This window comes from Lissotriton helveticus, chromosome 11 (assembly GCF_964261635.1).
Source record: "Lissotriton helveticus chromosome 11, aLisHel1.1, whole genome shotgun sequence".
Classification (NCBI taxonomy): domain Eukaryota; kingdom Metazoa; phylum Chordata; class Amphibia; order Caudata; family Salamandridae; genus Lissotriton; species Lissotriton helveticus.
In genome coordinates this window covers 583,666,381-583,679,860 of record NC_136072.1, presented here as the reverse complement: position 1 = coordinate 583,679,860, position 13,480 = coordinate 583,666,381, and the positions used below count along the sequence as shown (strand labels likewise).

Sequence of the window (13,480 nt, the reverse complement as noted above, 5' to 3'; positions counted from 1 at the left end):
CATCCCGGTGAGGATCGTGTTCACCAGCCGCTGAAAAGTGGCAGGAGCGTTCTTGAGCCCAAAGGGCATGACGCAAAACTGGTAGTGTCCATCAGGTGTGGAGAAGGCTGACCTTTCCTTGGCTCCATTAGACATGGGAATCTGCCAGTACCCTGCAGTGAGGTCAATGGTACTGAGATATTGGGCAGCTCCCAACCGGTCAATCAATTCATCCGCCTGAGGGATCGGATGAGCATCCGTTTTGGTTACCGAATTTAGTCCTCGGTAGTCCGCACAGAATCTCAATTCTGGTGTGGTGCCAGGTGGGGCAGCTTTAGGAACTAACACCACCGGGCTAGACCAAGGGCTACTTGAAGGTTCGATGACTCCTAGCTCCAGCATCTTAGCTACTTCGCTTTGGATACTGGCCTTCACCTTGTCAGACAGCCGGTAAGACTTTGACTTCACAGGTGGGCTGTCCCCTGTGTCCACGTCATGGGTACACAGGTGGGTCTTACCCGGGACAAGGGAGAACAGAGGAGCGAATGACCCCAAGACCTGGCGACATTCCTCCTGCTGCTCAGGAGTCAGGGTTGGCGAGAGTTTCACTCCGTCCACTGACCCATCCTTTTCTTGAGACGCAAAAAGGTCGGGGAGAGGCTCCGTGTCCTCTTCCTCCGATCCGTCAGTCACCATAACCAACATGACTTCGGGCCTCTCGTAGTGGGGCTTGAGGCGATTGGCATGTAACACCCGATGCGGATGCCGAGGGGTCTTTACGTCCACCAGATAGGTAGACTTGCCCTTCTTCTCCAATACCTCGTAGGGGCCTGTCCAACGGTCCTGGAGGGCACTCAGCTCTCCAGGCTCCATCACCCACACCTTCTGGCCAGGCTCCAACTCCACTGGGTGAGCATTGTGGTCATACCACGCTTTCATAACTGCCTGACTGGCTTCCAAGTTGTCAGAAGCTTGCTTCCACAACTTAGCCATTTGGCTTCGGAAGGCCAGCATGTAGCTCACCACATCCTGGGGAACTTTCCGGGGAGACTTTTCCCAGGAGTCCCTCACCAGGCTGAGAGGTCCACGTACAGGGTGCCCGTACAAAAGCTCGAAGGGGCTGAAGCCCACTCCCTTTTGCGGCACTTCCCTGTAGGAAAAGAGCAAACAGGGTAGGAGGACGTCCCATTTCCTCCGCAGGCTTTCGGGTAGACTTCTGATCATACCCTTCAAGGTTTGGTTGAACCTTTCCACAAGACCATTGGTCTGTGGGTGATAAGGAGTGGTGAACCTGTAAGTCACTCCACACTCCTTCCACATGGCCCGCATATATGCTGACAGGAAGTTGGTCCCCCTGTCAGACACAACTTCCTTGGGGAATCCCACTCGGGTAAAGATCCCCATCAGGGCCTTTGCAACTACTGGTGCAGTAATGGTTCTCAGAGGAATTGCCTCTGGATACCTTGTGGCGTGATCCACCAGGACCAGGATAAACCTGTGACCGGATGATGTAGGTGGATCCAGGGGCCCAGCAATGTCGATGCCCACCCTTTCAAAGGGGGTGCCAACGACGGGAAGTGGTTCCAGGGGAGCCTTCAGCTTCGTCCCTGTTTTCCCACTGGCTTGGCATGACACGCACGACCGACAGTATGTGTCGGACGCCACCCTCATTCGAGGCCAATAAAAGTGGGGGACAAGCCGGGCAAAGGTCTTGTCCTGACCCAAGTGTCCTGCCAAGGGAATCTCATGAGCCAACTCTAATAGGAAGGCTCGGTAACACTGTGGGACTACCAGGGCCCGTGACAATCCGTGCACTGGCGCCCTGGGTTCACTGTAGAGGAGACCATCCTCCCAGTAAACACGATAGTTCCCAGACTCGTTACCTGCTGCCTGGGCTTCAGCCTGTTGCCTCAGACCCTCGAGGGTGGGACATTCCCTTTGTCCCTTGCTCAGTTCCTCCCTGGATGGTCCTCCTTCCACTCGCCACTCAGCGGGGATAGGCAAGTCCTCCAACGGAACCATGTCCTCCTCCGCGGACTCCGGGTCCACCTCCACAGGTGGCCTATTCGTCTCACGGGGCACGGACATCGAGGCAGGCTCCTCCTGTCCTCGAAATGTTCCCTCATCAGCAGCTGGGTGGGCCATTGTTCCAGGCTCCAACCCACGCGACTTCTCCTCCCGAGCAGCCGCAGACCTGGTACTCACACAGGCCCAATCAGGTGTACCCCGCATCTCAGTATGAGTCCGGTATTCCACCTCCTTCCAAGCATTGTGCTCCATATCATTGCCCAGCAGACAGTCGACTGGCACGGCGGGGCTTACGGCAACTCGAAGTGAACCTGCAACCCCTCCCCACTCAAAGGGAACCTCGGCCACAGGATAGTGGCCCATTCTGCCGTCAGCCATCGCGGCTGGATGAAGTACGCCTGGAATCACCTGCTCTGAGGACACCAGATGACTCCTTACCATAGTCATACTGGCTCCTGTATCTCTCAGAGCTTCCCCTCTATGGCCATTGATGGTGACCCATTGCCCATACTTGGTAGTATTTGAGGGCACCTGGATCTTTGGAACCACCTCCCGATCACCCAGGGACACTAAGGTGACACCCGCCCACTCCCCCTCCTTAACTAAGGGCATCTCCTCCCCGAGCGCTACACTAGCAACTCCCGGGGCCTTTCCTCCAGTGGGAGGGGGTGGTCTCTTTGGGCATTTCACGTCTCCCTTATAATGTCCAATACCACCGCACTCATAGCAATGGATAACCCTTGGCTGCTGACTCTGGCCAGGATTAGGGTTCTTCTGCGGGTTAGCCTTAGAAGTGGAGAAGAAACTTTTCCCCTTAAAGGTATTTTGGGGGCCTTTGGAGAACTCCTGCTTCTTGTTATCTCCCCCCTCTTTCTTCTGGGGAGCGCCCTGTCCGGACTTCTGAGAATCTCCTCCCGTCCCCTTCGTGGACACTCGGGTACTTGCCCAAATGTCCGCCTCCTCAGCAAGCTTACGGGGGCAAGTAAGTTTGCTGTCTACCAGGTGTTGCCTCAGCTCGGGAAGACATTTCTCGAGTAGATGTTCCTTGAGTATCAGGTCGTACAACCCTCGATAGTCCTCCACCTCATTACCTTGGACCCACCCATCCAGGGCTTTCTTGGCAAAATCCAGGAAGTCAACCCAATTCTGTGAGCTCAGCTTGTGGCTGCCCCTAAACCTTTGCCGGTATTTCTCGGGGGTCAACCCAAACTTCCTGATGAGCGCCACCTTCATGGTGGGGTAATTAACCTGTTCCTCCCGGTCTAGGGCCAATAGGGCATCCCTACCTGTCGGAGGCATGTACCGGTATAATCCACCACCCCAATGCTTCTCATGGATCCCATGGGCTCTTAAGGAGACCTCATAGGCTGCCAGCCACTTGGCTATGTCGTCTCCAGCGGTATAACTGGCGACTACGTCCTTGGGTAAATGGGGCCTGGGCTCCCTGGCAAATTCCTTTGACTCGACACCTTTCGGAGTGATGTTATGGGCCTGGAATTCGAGTTCTCGTAGCTTGAACTCGTGTTCCATCCTTTTCCTTTCCATCTCCAGCTTGGACTCATGTTCCAACCTCCTCCCCTCCCTCCTTTCTTCCAACTCCATTTTTGCTATTTCCCACCATAACAGTCTTTCCTCTCTCCTGTCAGCTAACTCGGTTTCTGCTAACCCTCTCGATGACACACTGCTGCCCTCCCGTGAGGTTGCCTTGGGGCTGATTGACATCTCACCCACCCCCGGGGGACATTCCGCAGTCCTATCAATGACAGTACCTCTGTCCGATTCCTCCTCCTCCACCGTTCCCTCCGTGTGTGCTTCCACCCATGCTCGCAGACTAGTACGGAGCTCCTCTCTTTTGGCCCCTCGCCTGACAAACACTCCCCTCTCCTGACAGAAATCCTTGAGCTGTGCCACAGTATAGGTCTCCAGCTCTGACATTTCGAATTCCATCTTGTCAGTGAAAAGTGTGGACAACCACCCCGAAGTAGGTGACCAGGATAGGAACTTTGAGGGTCACTTCCACCCACCTCCAGGAAAGAATTTGGAAAAAGCAAAACGTTGAATTTGAGGGCCGCTAAGAGAAAACTCCGGGTGTGTACCTGTGGTGCACACTGAATTATTATGGGGTTCAAAACAAGCACGGCTCGCAATCCCACCCGCTGAGCACCAATTTTATGTTGGACCTGCGATGGGCAAGCCCAGCACAAAGGGGGTAGCTTGGCTCAAGTGACAAGGCAAGTGAAGGCTGTAGTGTTAAGCCGGCTCTGACCCAATAATAACTCCTTGTACATCCACACCAAAAAGAAGGACACCACACCACTGCTGTAGAAAAATACGATTCCTTTATATAAAAGTTCTTTGTTGTAAATAGGGTTGACTGGGAAAGCACATATACATTTATTTTGGTCATACAGTTCTGGTAATAAATAGTATTAATAAATAGAATAACTTCAGGAATGAGTATCACAATAAATATCAGAATAAATATCAGAATAAATATCAGAATAAATATCAGAATAAATATTGGTTCATTTAAATAAACAACCACATGTTTCATCTGGTATCGCTGCCACCAATTAAATACTTTTGAATCATTACATCTGCAATACGTTTCAAATGGGAAAGATAACTCTTACAGTTTATGCTGTTTTCAATGACCGGGTATACGGCTTCTCTGAGCACAAAATAAGGTTTGGGACTCTTTAATAATCACTCAGGGCGTATGCGCGTATATCTAAAAGGCAAGGAAACACAGTAAATACATCATTTGCACTCGGCGGTCACCGGGATAGGATCTCTGCTTTGCCGGTGAAGTCTATGCGCGCCTACGGGCTTTAGCACCACTTGAGCACAGGCGGCACCAGTTCAAAGTCTTTAGACTGACGAACGGGCTGCCGGAGAGGTCACACAACCTTCACGCACAGTCAAATGAATGCTGGTTCACAGCGCTGCATTCACTATGAAGAAACGGGCCCACCTCACATCGGCTGCAATCAAAATACGATTCAGTCGGGCACAGCACTTCTCTCGTTAGCGACGGGGCTCTCAGGGGCTCCACGGACCTCCCTCCGACTTCCGCATTCAGGGTGGTTCCCGCCCACAGCTACAGCTCCCGGGTCACTGGGGAGTGGCAGAGACGCTAGTCCCGCCCAACGAAGGCCAGCCTTTCCCCGCCCCGGCGCACCACCTCACCTTCAATCTGCGCAGGAAGCGCTCTACGCTGGTGGGGCTCGGAGACGTCCGAGCTCCCCTCTAGAGGCACCTGTCGCGGAGGGGGCACAGCTGACGATCGCGGCGAACTTGCTCTTGCCTCGCGACTCGATAAATCGATCACAGTTCACCACCGGGGGGGCGGGGAGGCACACGAATCTGGCCACAGTCTTTGGGGGCAATGAGGTACTCGCTGGGCAGGCGCTGTAGGCGCTAGATCACTTCTCACGTAGCTGACTGGAACGCCAGTCAGACACAACGCCAGCAACCCTTTGCTGCTCTACTGCCTGCGCTACCAGCCACCTCAGGGGTCAACAGGGCAGGTGTCAATCTGGTGTCAAGTCTGGAATCTCTTCTCTAGTCTGAACTAATCTCCATCCTAAAATGGCCGTCAGGGACTGGGCCTTATATAGCCAGTGCCCTGGGGTACTGGCACGAGCCAGAAGGTTCTAGAACCTTCTTTGGCTGTGACAATGACAAGGCACTCTTGAGGGGTATTTAGGACACTCACAGCCACCGTACTGGGGTTCTAGAGCAGCCATTTTGTGTACCTGAGGAAAATAAAGGAATTCCTGTCAGAAATGCGCGCCAAACAAAGGGCGCCAAAACCTCAAAAGGCCAGGGTTCATGAAGGCTCCAATGGGAGTCACTTCACATGAGGAAAAAGGGTGTCCACCAGTTTAGGTTCATTTATACAGGTTGACAACCCCAGTTTGTAATGCCACAGGTTTGGGCCAGGCGCCTTGTAAATAGGTCCCACAAACCTTGTGAGCAGCTGGGCGTCAAGGAACATCTAACCCTATGAAACAACACATAAAAAGTATTGGTAGACAAATAAAAAGCGACAAATTTTGGGAGGTACAGGGGAACAAAAGAAATCATAGTGGTGAGGGGACTCTCAGAAGCAGACGGGTCTAACAGTCTCTCTTCTGCTGTCCTCGCTGGGCGTTTGTGTGTGGTGCCTCTCTTGCTCTCCTCACACTTGGCAAGCCTAATTGCGACTTTATGGGAAGTGTTGCCTTCTTGCTGGAAGCACATAGCTTAACGAGACCACTACTGAAGCTATAAAATGATAGGTGTGAGATATAGGTCTGAGGTATTCAGTCCTCATTGTGCTGTCAGTTCAGGAGCATGGACCCTCTAGATGTTCCTCGCTGAGATCACAGGTTCCCCTTGTTCTGGTGTGAATCAAGAGAGACCAGTCCCATGTTTTTAACTTCAGAAAACCCCCCCAATGCCATGCTCAAATAAGCAACCACTTGTGATCGATTAAGAGGTGGGACGTGGGCAGTGATGGAAAAGGAAATTAATCCTGCTACAGCTATACTTACAGACGGCCGAGTTACTGCCTAGGCTCTTGTCATTCTTTAATTGTCATCTACCTTTCACCTCACCACTCCCCTACATAACATGCCAACGTGGTTTGGAATCACTGTTCTGTTTTACTCTAACATGTTTTGTTTTAATTGTCATCTTCCTTTGACCTCACCTCTGTGTAACATGCCAACGTGGTTTGGGTTCGTTCTTTTGTTTTACTCTGTCATGGTTTTTTTTTACTTCCCTCTCTTGCTTGACACTCTGACATGGTCTCTTAGACTCTCTTGCGTGACAGGTGTACATTGTCTCTATTGGTTAAAACTTTTGTAAGTTGACAAGTTTATCTTTCCTTTGCATGCAGATATTGTGTCTAATGTCATTCTCCATCTTGTACTTTAGCCTCTCACTTGTTTGGTTTTCTGACAACTTTTAGTCTGTTCTTGAAAGGTATACATTTTCTCTGCACTGTCCCCTGATATAGTTTCTTCCCTAGTTCCAGCTTGAAACTTTTTATGTCTCTGTTGTCCTCCTCTTCTTGTTCCTCAGTTGTTATCTCTAGGTATCTCGACTGTTTGGTGCTTTAATTTTGTACCTCTGTCTCTCCTGTTTAACATTCATACATTGTAATGTACTTCCTTTCCTGCACGACACTCTTATACAGCCTCTCGCTTCCGTTCTGTTCTCTCTCCGCATGTGACACTTATTCATGGTGCCTCTCTTGCTTTTCCCCCTGCATGACAGGCCTTGGTAGTTTATAACACTTAAATGGCATCCGCTGACTCGCCCCCTTAATGCCCCAGTGTTGTCTCTGTCCTCTCTCTTGCTGGAATAGTGTTAAACTTGGGTCAAATCCATCTATTACTCAGTGCTTTAAGCCATTCTGTCCTGTGCATAGTGCTTACTGCTCTTATGATGTTGGTGATGTTCTTCTGCTTGATGCTCTAATGTTGTCTCTCGTCTCATTTGGTGCTCCATGAGAAGGCTCATTGTGCTTTGGGTTCCATTGCAGGTGGTACCCTGAAGACAACCAAGGAAGCGGATTCTGAGTCTCTTCAGGCCGCCTGGTGGGACAGGACTTCCACACTCTCCATAAGAGCCCCCGACATCCACCCGCTCATTAAGTTAGCGCTGCAGTACCACGAACACCCCAGCCATCCGCTGTTAATGCCACATGAGACAGAGTATTCTGTGGTCAGTCAGAGATTTGTGATCATCTTTACCAGTAGCGCAGAGGACGTGTGGGTGATGATGTCTACTCAGAGCAGCTACCACCTGCCTGTGACTGCTTGTGGGTCCACCTTTGCTGAGTCTCGGAAGAGCACTATGTCTGCCATGAAACAGCTCCTCCAGCGGCTACTTCCAGAGGTGAAGGTCAACATCAAGGGGGTCCTAGCACTGCAACATTTGGGTAAGTCTCAGGCTGGAGGTGCTGATGGAGTATGCCTGAATGTTCTAGTATCAATCACTCACAGCCTGGCATCAAGTGACACAGCACCCCCGGGAATAATAGGAGAGGGCTTCGATTGGTTCCTGGTGCCCCAGGGTACTGTTAAGAGTCGACTGCTCCAAAGACTTTCTGCCAATGCTGTGGTTCCACTTCATAGCTAAGCCAGAGTGTTGCTGGCCTGACAAAGGCTTGCAGGCACAATAGTGTGGCAGATGTGTTGCTCATACACTTGTGAAGCAAAGATCACCACACTGTGCCATGAGGAGGACAATTGCATGTGACAATACGGTTGGTCACAATAAGGAACACTTCGTACAGTTGGAGCAGCATAGGGCCTGCAAGGAAGAGGATAATTATCTTACCTGTGTGGTGGAGACGTGTTCATCATTAAATAAAGTGCCTGACTTCCACGAAGATATGGACTGGCGCACAGGAAAATTTGGATGTTTCAAAACAACATATGCCCATAACATGCTTAGTAGCTCTGTGAAAAAAAATATTTGAATACTGGGCAAATCCTGGCCTGAGGTATACTCTATTCCAGACGCAGTTGTCTTTCAAAGGGCCAGTTCGATTAGAATTGTCCTCAATTTCCTCTTGAGTGAGGCCGCTTCTGGTCATGGGCCTCAATCAAGAGGCGCACTATGTAGAAACCTTCCACGTAGTGAAACAATCCACGAATAAAGATATTTATTAAAAAAACAAAACATTGTTTAGTATTAAATTCTTTATTAGTACTCAACTGTCACTGTAGCATTTCATGGTGTGGCCAGTCACTACTGATTATCAGTTGCCTCTACATATTTTTTCATCTGCCCTGCTGCCAAGCACAGTGGCCTCTTTGTTCTATCCGCATTAGCTAAAGGGCGGTTAGTGGTCTATTTAGAGAAGAGAGATTTATCAAGCCAAGATTAATCCGTAAGACACCATCATTGCATCCATCACACGCTCCAGTTGAGCTGGGGCTCCACAATGAAATGTAATTGTTTAAGCTGTATGTGTGGGCTGCAGCTTTTTTTCAGTACATCGAGCATTTGTAAGCATATGTTACAACTCTGTAGTAGGGATGCTGTGGCTGGGGTAAGAGTGAAGAAACACCACCGCAACTAACCTCTTTGAGAGGTTGTGAGGCCCGTCTTTTGGGATGAGTGTCTGCCAGTGGGTACTGGGCTGTATAAATGGTGGTAACATTATTTACCACTGGTTTATCAAGGCCACCAGCTACTTTTCAATCGGTTTTCCAGGGAACGATTCGTTTGATATTAGAAAGTAGTTGTTTGGGTCAGATACGTCCAGGTTATTTTTCTGAATGAGTGGCTACATGTAGGATACTTGAGCTCTGTTGGAAATGTACCTGTGATTAAGAAACAGTGGATTATGTCCACTAGTCTTCTACAGCCAACCTTCTTCCCAACCAACACCACTTGCCCCCAAGTTATGACACAACCAAACTCTTCTCAAATTTCAAACTGATCTTCTAACCTAAAGCAGTTTTTAAAACTTCGATTACTGCTCTGGGTTCTAGCCATTGAGCAATTGGTTTCCCTTATTCACTTAGTTTCCTGATCCTGCCCCACTGTTTAATTTTGATGTTAAACTCCTTAGATTCCCCCTTACCTTTCCTGCTTACTACTCTTTTGTACACCCTGGGCTCTGCAGATAAATGTGTAATTAAAGGACAGGTAGCAGAAAGGACCTACAGGCCTTAGAATGCATCCATTGAATATCAGACAACAAACTTGGTTTGCGGTGTAAACTACTCTGTTGGAAAAAACACATAACCAGTATAGCTATTCGCACTGTCTTAGTGACTGTACACGTACACTACAAGGTCACTATAATTGATGGCCTAGATTAGGACACTGCCTATCCCATTTAGAAGGATGTGTGAAGAAGCTCACATAGCTGTTCACGTTTAACATCTGCAACTGTAGCGGCATTTCTGTGGGGACAGTGGGAGAGACCGGTTGTTGCCAAACATTCACATGCAACCTCAACATCACATAATATTAGAACACACCATCAGGAGAGTGAAGACACTGACACCGCAAGCAAATGAAAAGCATAATAAACAACTTGAATCGCTCATCTCTGCATACTTAAACAAATAGCCAGTACAACGCAAGAGCTGCCACTCCAACTGAGACTTTCTGAATGATAACCTAGAACTAGAAGGTAGCTAATGGAGATGATGGAGAATGAAAGCAAGAACACACACTCAGATACGATCCTGAGACCATCAGAGCAGGAAATGCATACTGAACTTACAGGGACAGTTGATCTGAGGACAAGACAGCACAATTAAACCAAGTTTAGGAATACATAGATGCAGGTTGATGCTAAGAGTCATATGACCTAGTACGTCAAAAGAGTGCGCTCCATTTTCAGTCAAAACATCATCAAGTTTATGAACTTCTTAAAGCGCCAAAGGGCAGTTTAAATGGTTGATGCTGCACCAGACAAACATGGGTAAACGTTTTTGAGTGGAGCAAGAACTGAGACAAACATGCATTTTTTCTTTTCTATGATAATTCTGGAGTATGGACCTCTTCCCTACTCCTTTTCTGGTCCAAGTTCCATCAATCCAAATGGTACTGCGTGTTTAAGAGTTAGTATGAGAGGACCACTGGCAAAAGGGTGAGGTGTTGCGGTTTAGAGGCTATGACGGAAGTTTACATAGAAAGTCCTCACCTACATCTGATAAGATTCTTGGGTTTTCTGATCTGCGCTTTAAATTCGAACAAGCCAATAGGTTTTACCAGCTTTTTTTTTATTTTTTACACATTTTGCACAGCAGCGTGGGCTCCTGTGCAACATGGCTTAAAGTTAGGAGGAAAAAGCGCTATAACATGGCCAATGTTAACCACGTCATAGTCCTTATATTTTAAAGCAGGTTACACAGCAGTCGGTTACACAGCAGTCGCTCAGCTGTGCAATATGTTGAACAAAGTTTGAGGAGACACACAAGGCAGGTCCAGGAGAGTGAGAGAGCAGCAACACTAGGGACAGCTGGGAAGGGAGAAGTGACAGTGGAGGGGAGAAGCGAGGGAGGGGCGCGTGACGGACTGCAGACATGCACTCTTCAAGAGTGCTTGTCCAAAAGTAAAACAAAAAAGCACCTGCAGGAGCATGCAGCCACTGGAAGAACCCTGGTCAAAGACAGGTAGCTGTAGTGGGGCCATGCTCCATGGCGCGACACACACTGGAAGCGCCTGAATGAAGCAGGAGATGCTGACCAATGAAATGCAAGGAAATAAGAGTGTAGTCGAAGTCAACCAATGGTAAGGAAGGGGCAGGGGCTCTAAGTCCATTTTTAAGCTTTTTTCTTTTTTTTTTAAACAATTGATTTAACCGACAGCTGTCTCAGGCAAAACCTAAAAATGATACACAGTTCTGCCACAGCGGTGAGCCATGTTTCTGGACTGCGAAGAAGCAGGCATGTAAGGGACAAATGAGGCTTTGTAGCCTGGCACCGATAACGTCAACAAACGTATGTACCTCATGTACATGCAATACCAGCTTTCACTCTGTTCGTATTTGAAGATTCTGGGCGCGAGTTTAAAACATAAATGTATACAGATATATGTGCACTCACAGGAAACCAACGTATTACCCTTGTATGGAGAAAAAGAGATATGAATAATAGCCCATTCAAAAGCCATCATCTGGGCTGGTCGCAATTCTCCAACTAGAAAAGAGACATGTAATTAAACCACTCAAAGGATCTCGCCTACTCTTCCCAAATTTTCTTGTTTGGACTCCTTCCCTTGAAGCACAGGTGACTGGCACTGGCCATATATTGTTTTTGCTGCCTAAAGTGTGTGCAGCACCACGATTCTTAGTTTATTCCACATAAGGCTGCAGTGAAGGAGTTCTCTGCAGTTTGGACCAGCTCCTTGTGGTGCAGTTTGTTCCCCGTGGCTCCACAGGGGACTTATAGCATCCTTGCTAGCGTGTCTTGTAACTCTAAACTTCCCATGGGGGGATCTGCCCTAAGTGAACCACTCCCCCTCCCACTTACTCCCAGCCTCTGTTCCTCTTGGGAATTCTTCTTGGATTGCTGCAAGGGGAGAATCACCATGAAATTCCTACCAGTCCTCTACCCCCATAGTGCATCCCTGGAGGTAAAGGTGATCTGGCCCTGCCTGTAAATTATTTTACTGCCTTAAGTGTTCGTGGCCGATCATTACCTCCTCGTCCATCTTCTCCGATCCAGTGCGCAACTCTGAGAAATACTCAAGATTTCGAAGCATTGGTCTCAGTCTCTTCGCATATCAGGAGAGAACTTCGGTGGTGGTTGGAGCCAGGGAACTTTCTGGAGGGATTCCAACTGAAACAGCCCGCTAATCATTTAAACATATGCCTGCGAAAAGGGATGGAGTGCAGTATTTGGGGAGGCCAAAGCACAGGGAAGGTGGTCTTTCCAAGAAGCCCAAAATTCATCCACTTGAAAGGAATTGGCTGCAGTGAGAGCCGCTCTTCTCTGGTTCCTACCTTAGATAAGGAATCGACCAGTCTGCATTCAGATGGACAATGAGCTTTTGAGAGCATATATCAACAGGTAGGGGGGATGGTCCTTTCTATGTATCTGCTGGTCAAGGAGATATGCTCCTGGGCAGAGGTCAATTTTCTCTCTCTCTGGGCAGTTTATCTTCCGGGTAAGGAGAATGGGCCTGCAGATCGATTGAACAGGACTTCCCCTCATCGATCTCCCTATATCTCCCCTGCCCTTTAAAGAGAGGATTCAAAGGTTCTGTTGTACTTGATTGGATCTATTTGCCACACTGAAGAATTCTCTGCTACCTCACTTTTGTCCTTTAGTCCCAACCAGGGGAGTATGGGCAAAAGATACCTTGTCAGTGAGCTGGCCTCAGGGCATTCTGCATTGTTTTCCGCCTTTCCTTTAATACCCAGAGAATTGAAGATGATTCAGGAGTATCAGGCCACGGTCCTCCTGGTTTGGACAAGTAGACCTTGGTTTCCTGATTTTACGACAGATGGTGATCACTCCTCCATGGACCTATCCCTTCCAGCCATCCCTATTGAGACAGCCGCTTCCGTCTCGAGAGTCACTCAGCTGGTCTAATGTGGGGGTTTGGCTGATGAAAAGTTAAGGTTGTTAGCACAGGGTTGTTCTTCAGAGGTGGTGGAATCCATTCAACAATCCAGTCGGCCTGACACTAGGAAATCATACAATAGTCATTGGGAGAACTTTGAGAAAGGGTGTCAGTCTAAACAGTTGCATCCCAATCTTTGTGACCGGTCAGGATTCTGGATTTTCTAAGAGATGGGTTTGTTCTTGAGTTGGCAGCCTCCGCCGTTAGAGCTCAGTGAACAGTAATTCAGGCTTTCAGGGGCAAAGGGCTGTTGGCAATTACTTCTTTGCTTTCTAGGCCAGTGGTTTTCTACTTTATGAATTCTGGGGACCCCACTTAATCATTACTGGAACCTGGGGACCCCCCACTTAATCATTACTGGAACCTGGGAACCACCTCTGAATCA

The 13,480-nt window shown here is 48.7% G+C and overlaps 1 protein-coding gene across 2 annotated transcripts in view; it reads left to right on the top strand.

Moving 5' to 3' along the window:
• Positions 1-8,651, top strand: part of NUDT18 (nudix hydrolase 18) — a 32,124-nt gene extending 23,473 nt beyond the window's left edge. For both annotated transcript variants that reach the window (XM_078665534.1, XM_078665533.1), the window contains exon 4: positions 7,541-8,651. In XM_078665534.1, coding sequence (XP_078521660.1) covers positions 7,541-8,139 — 599 coding nt within the window. In that variant the 3' untranslated portion in view covers positions 8,140-8,651. The remainder of the gene's footprint in view (positions 1-7,540) is intronic.
• Positions 8,652-13,480: the final 4,829 nt, after the last annotated feature.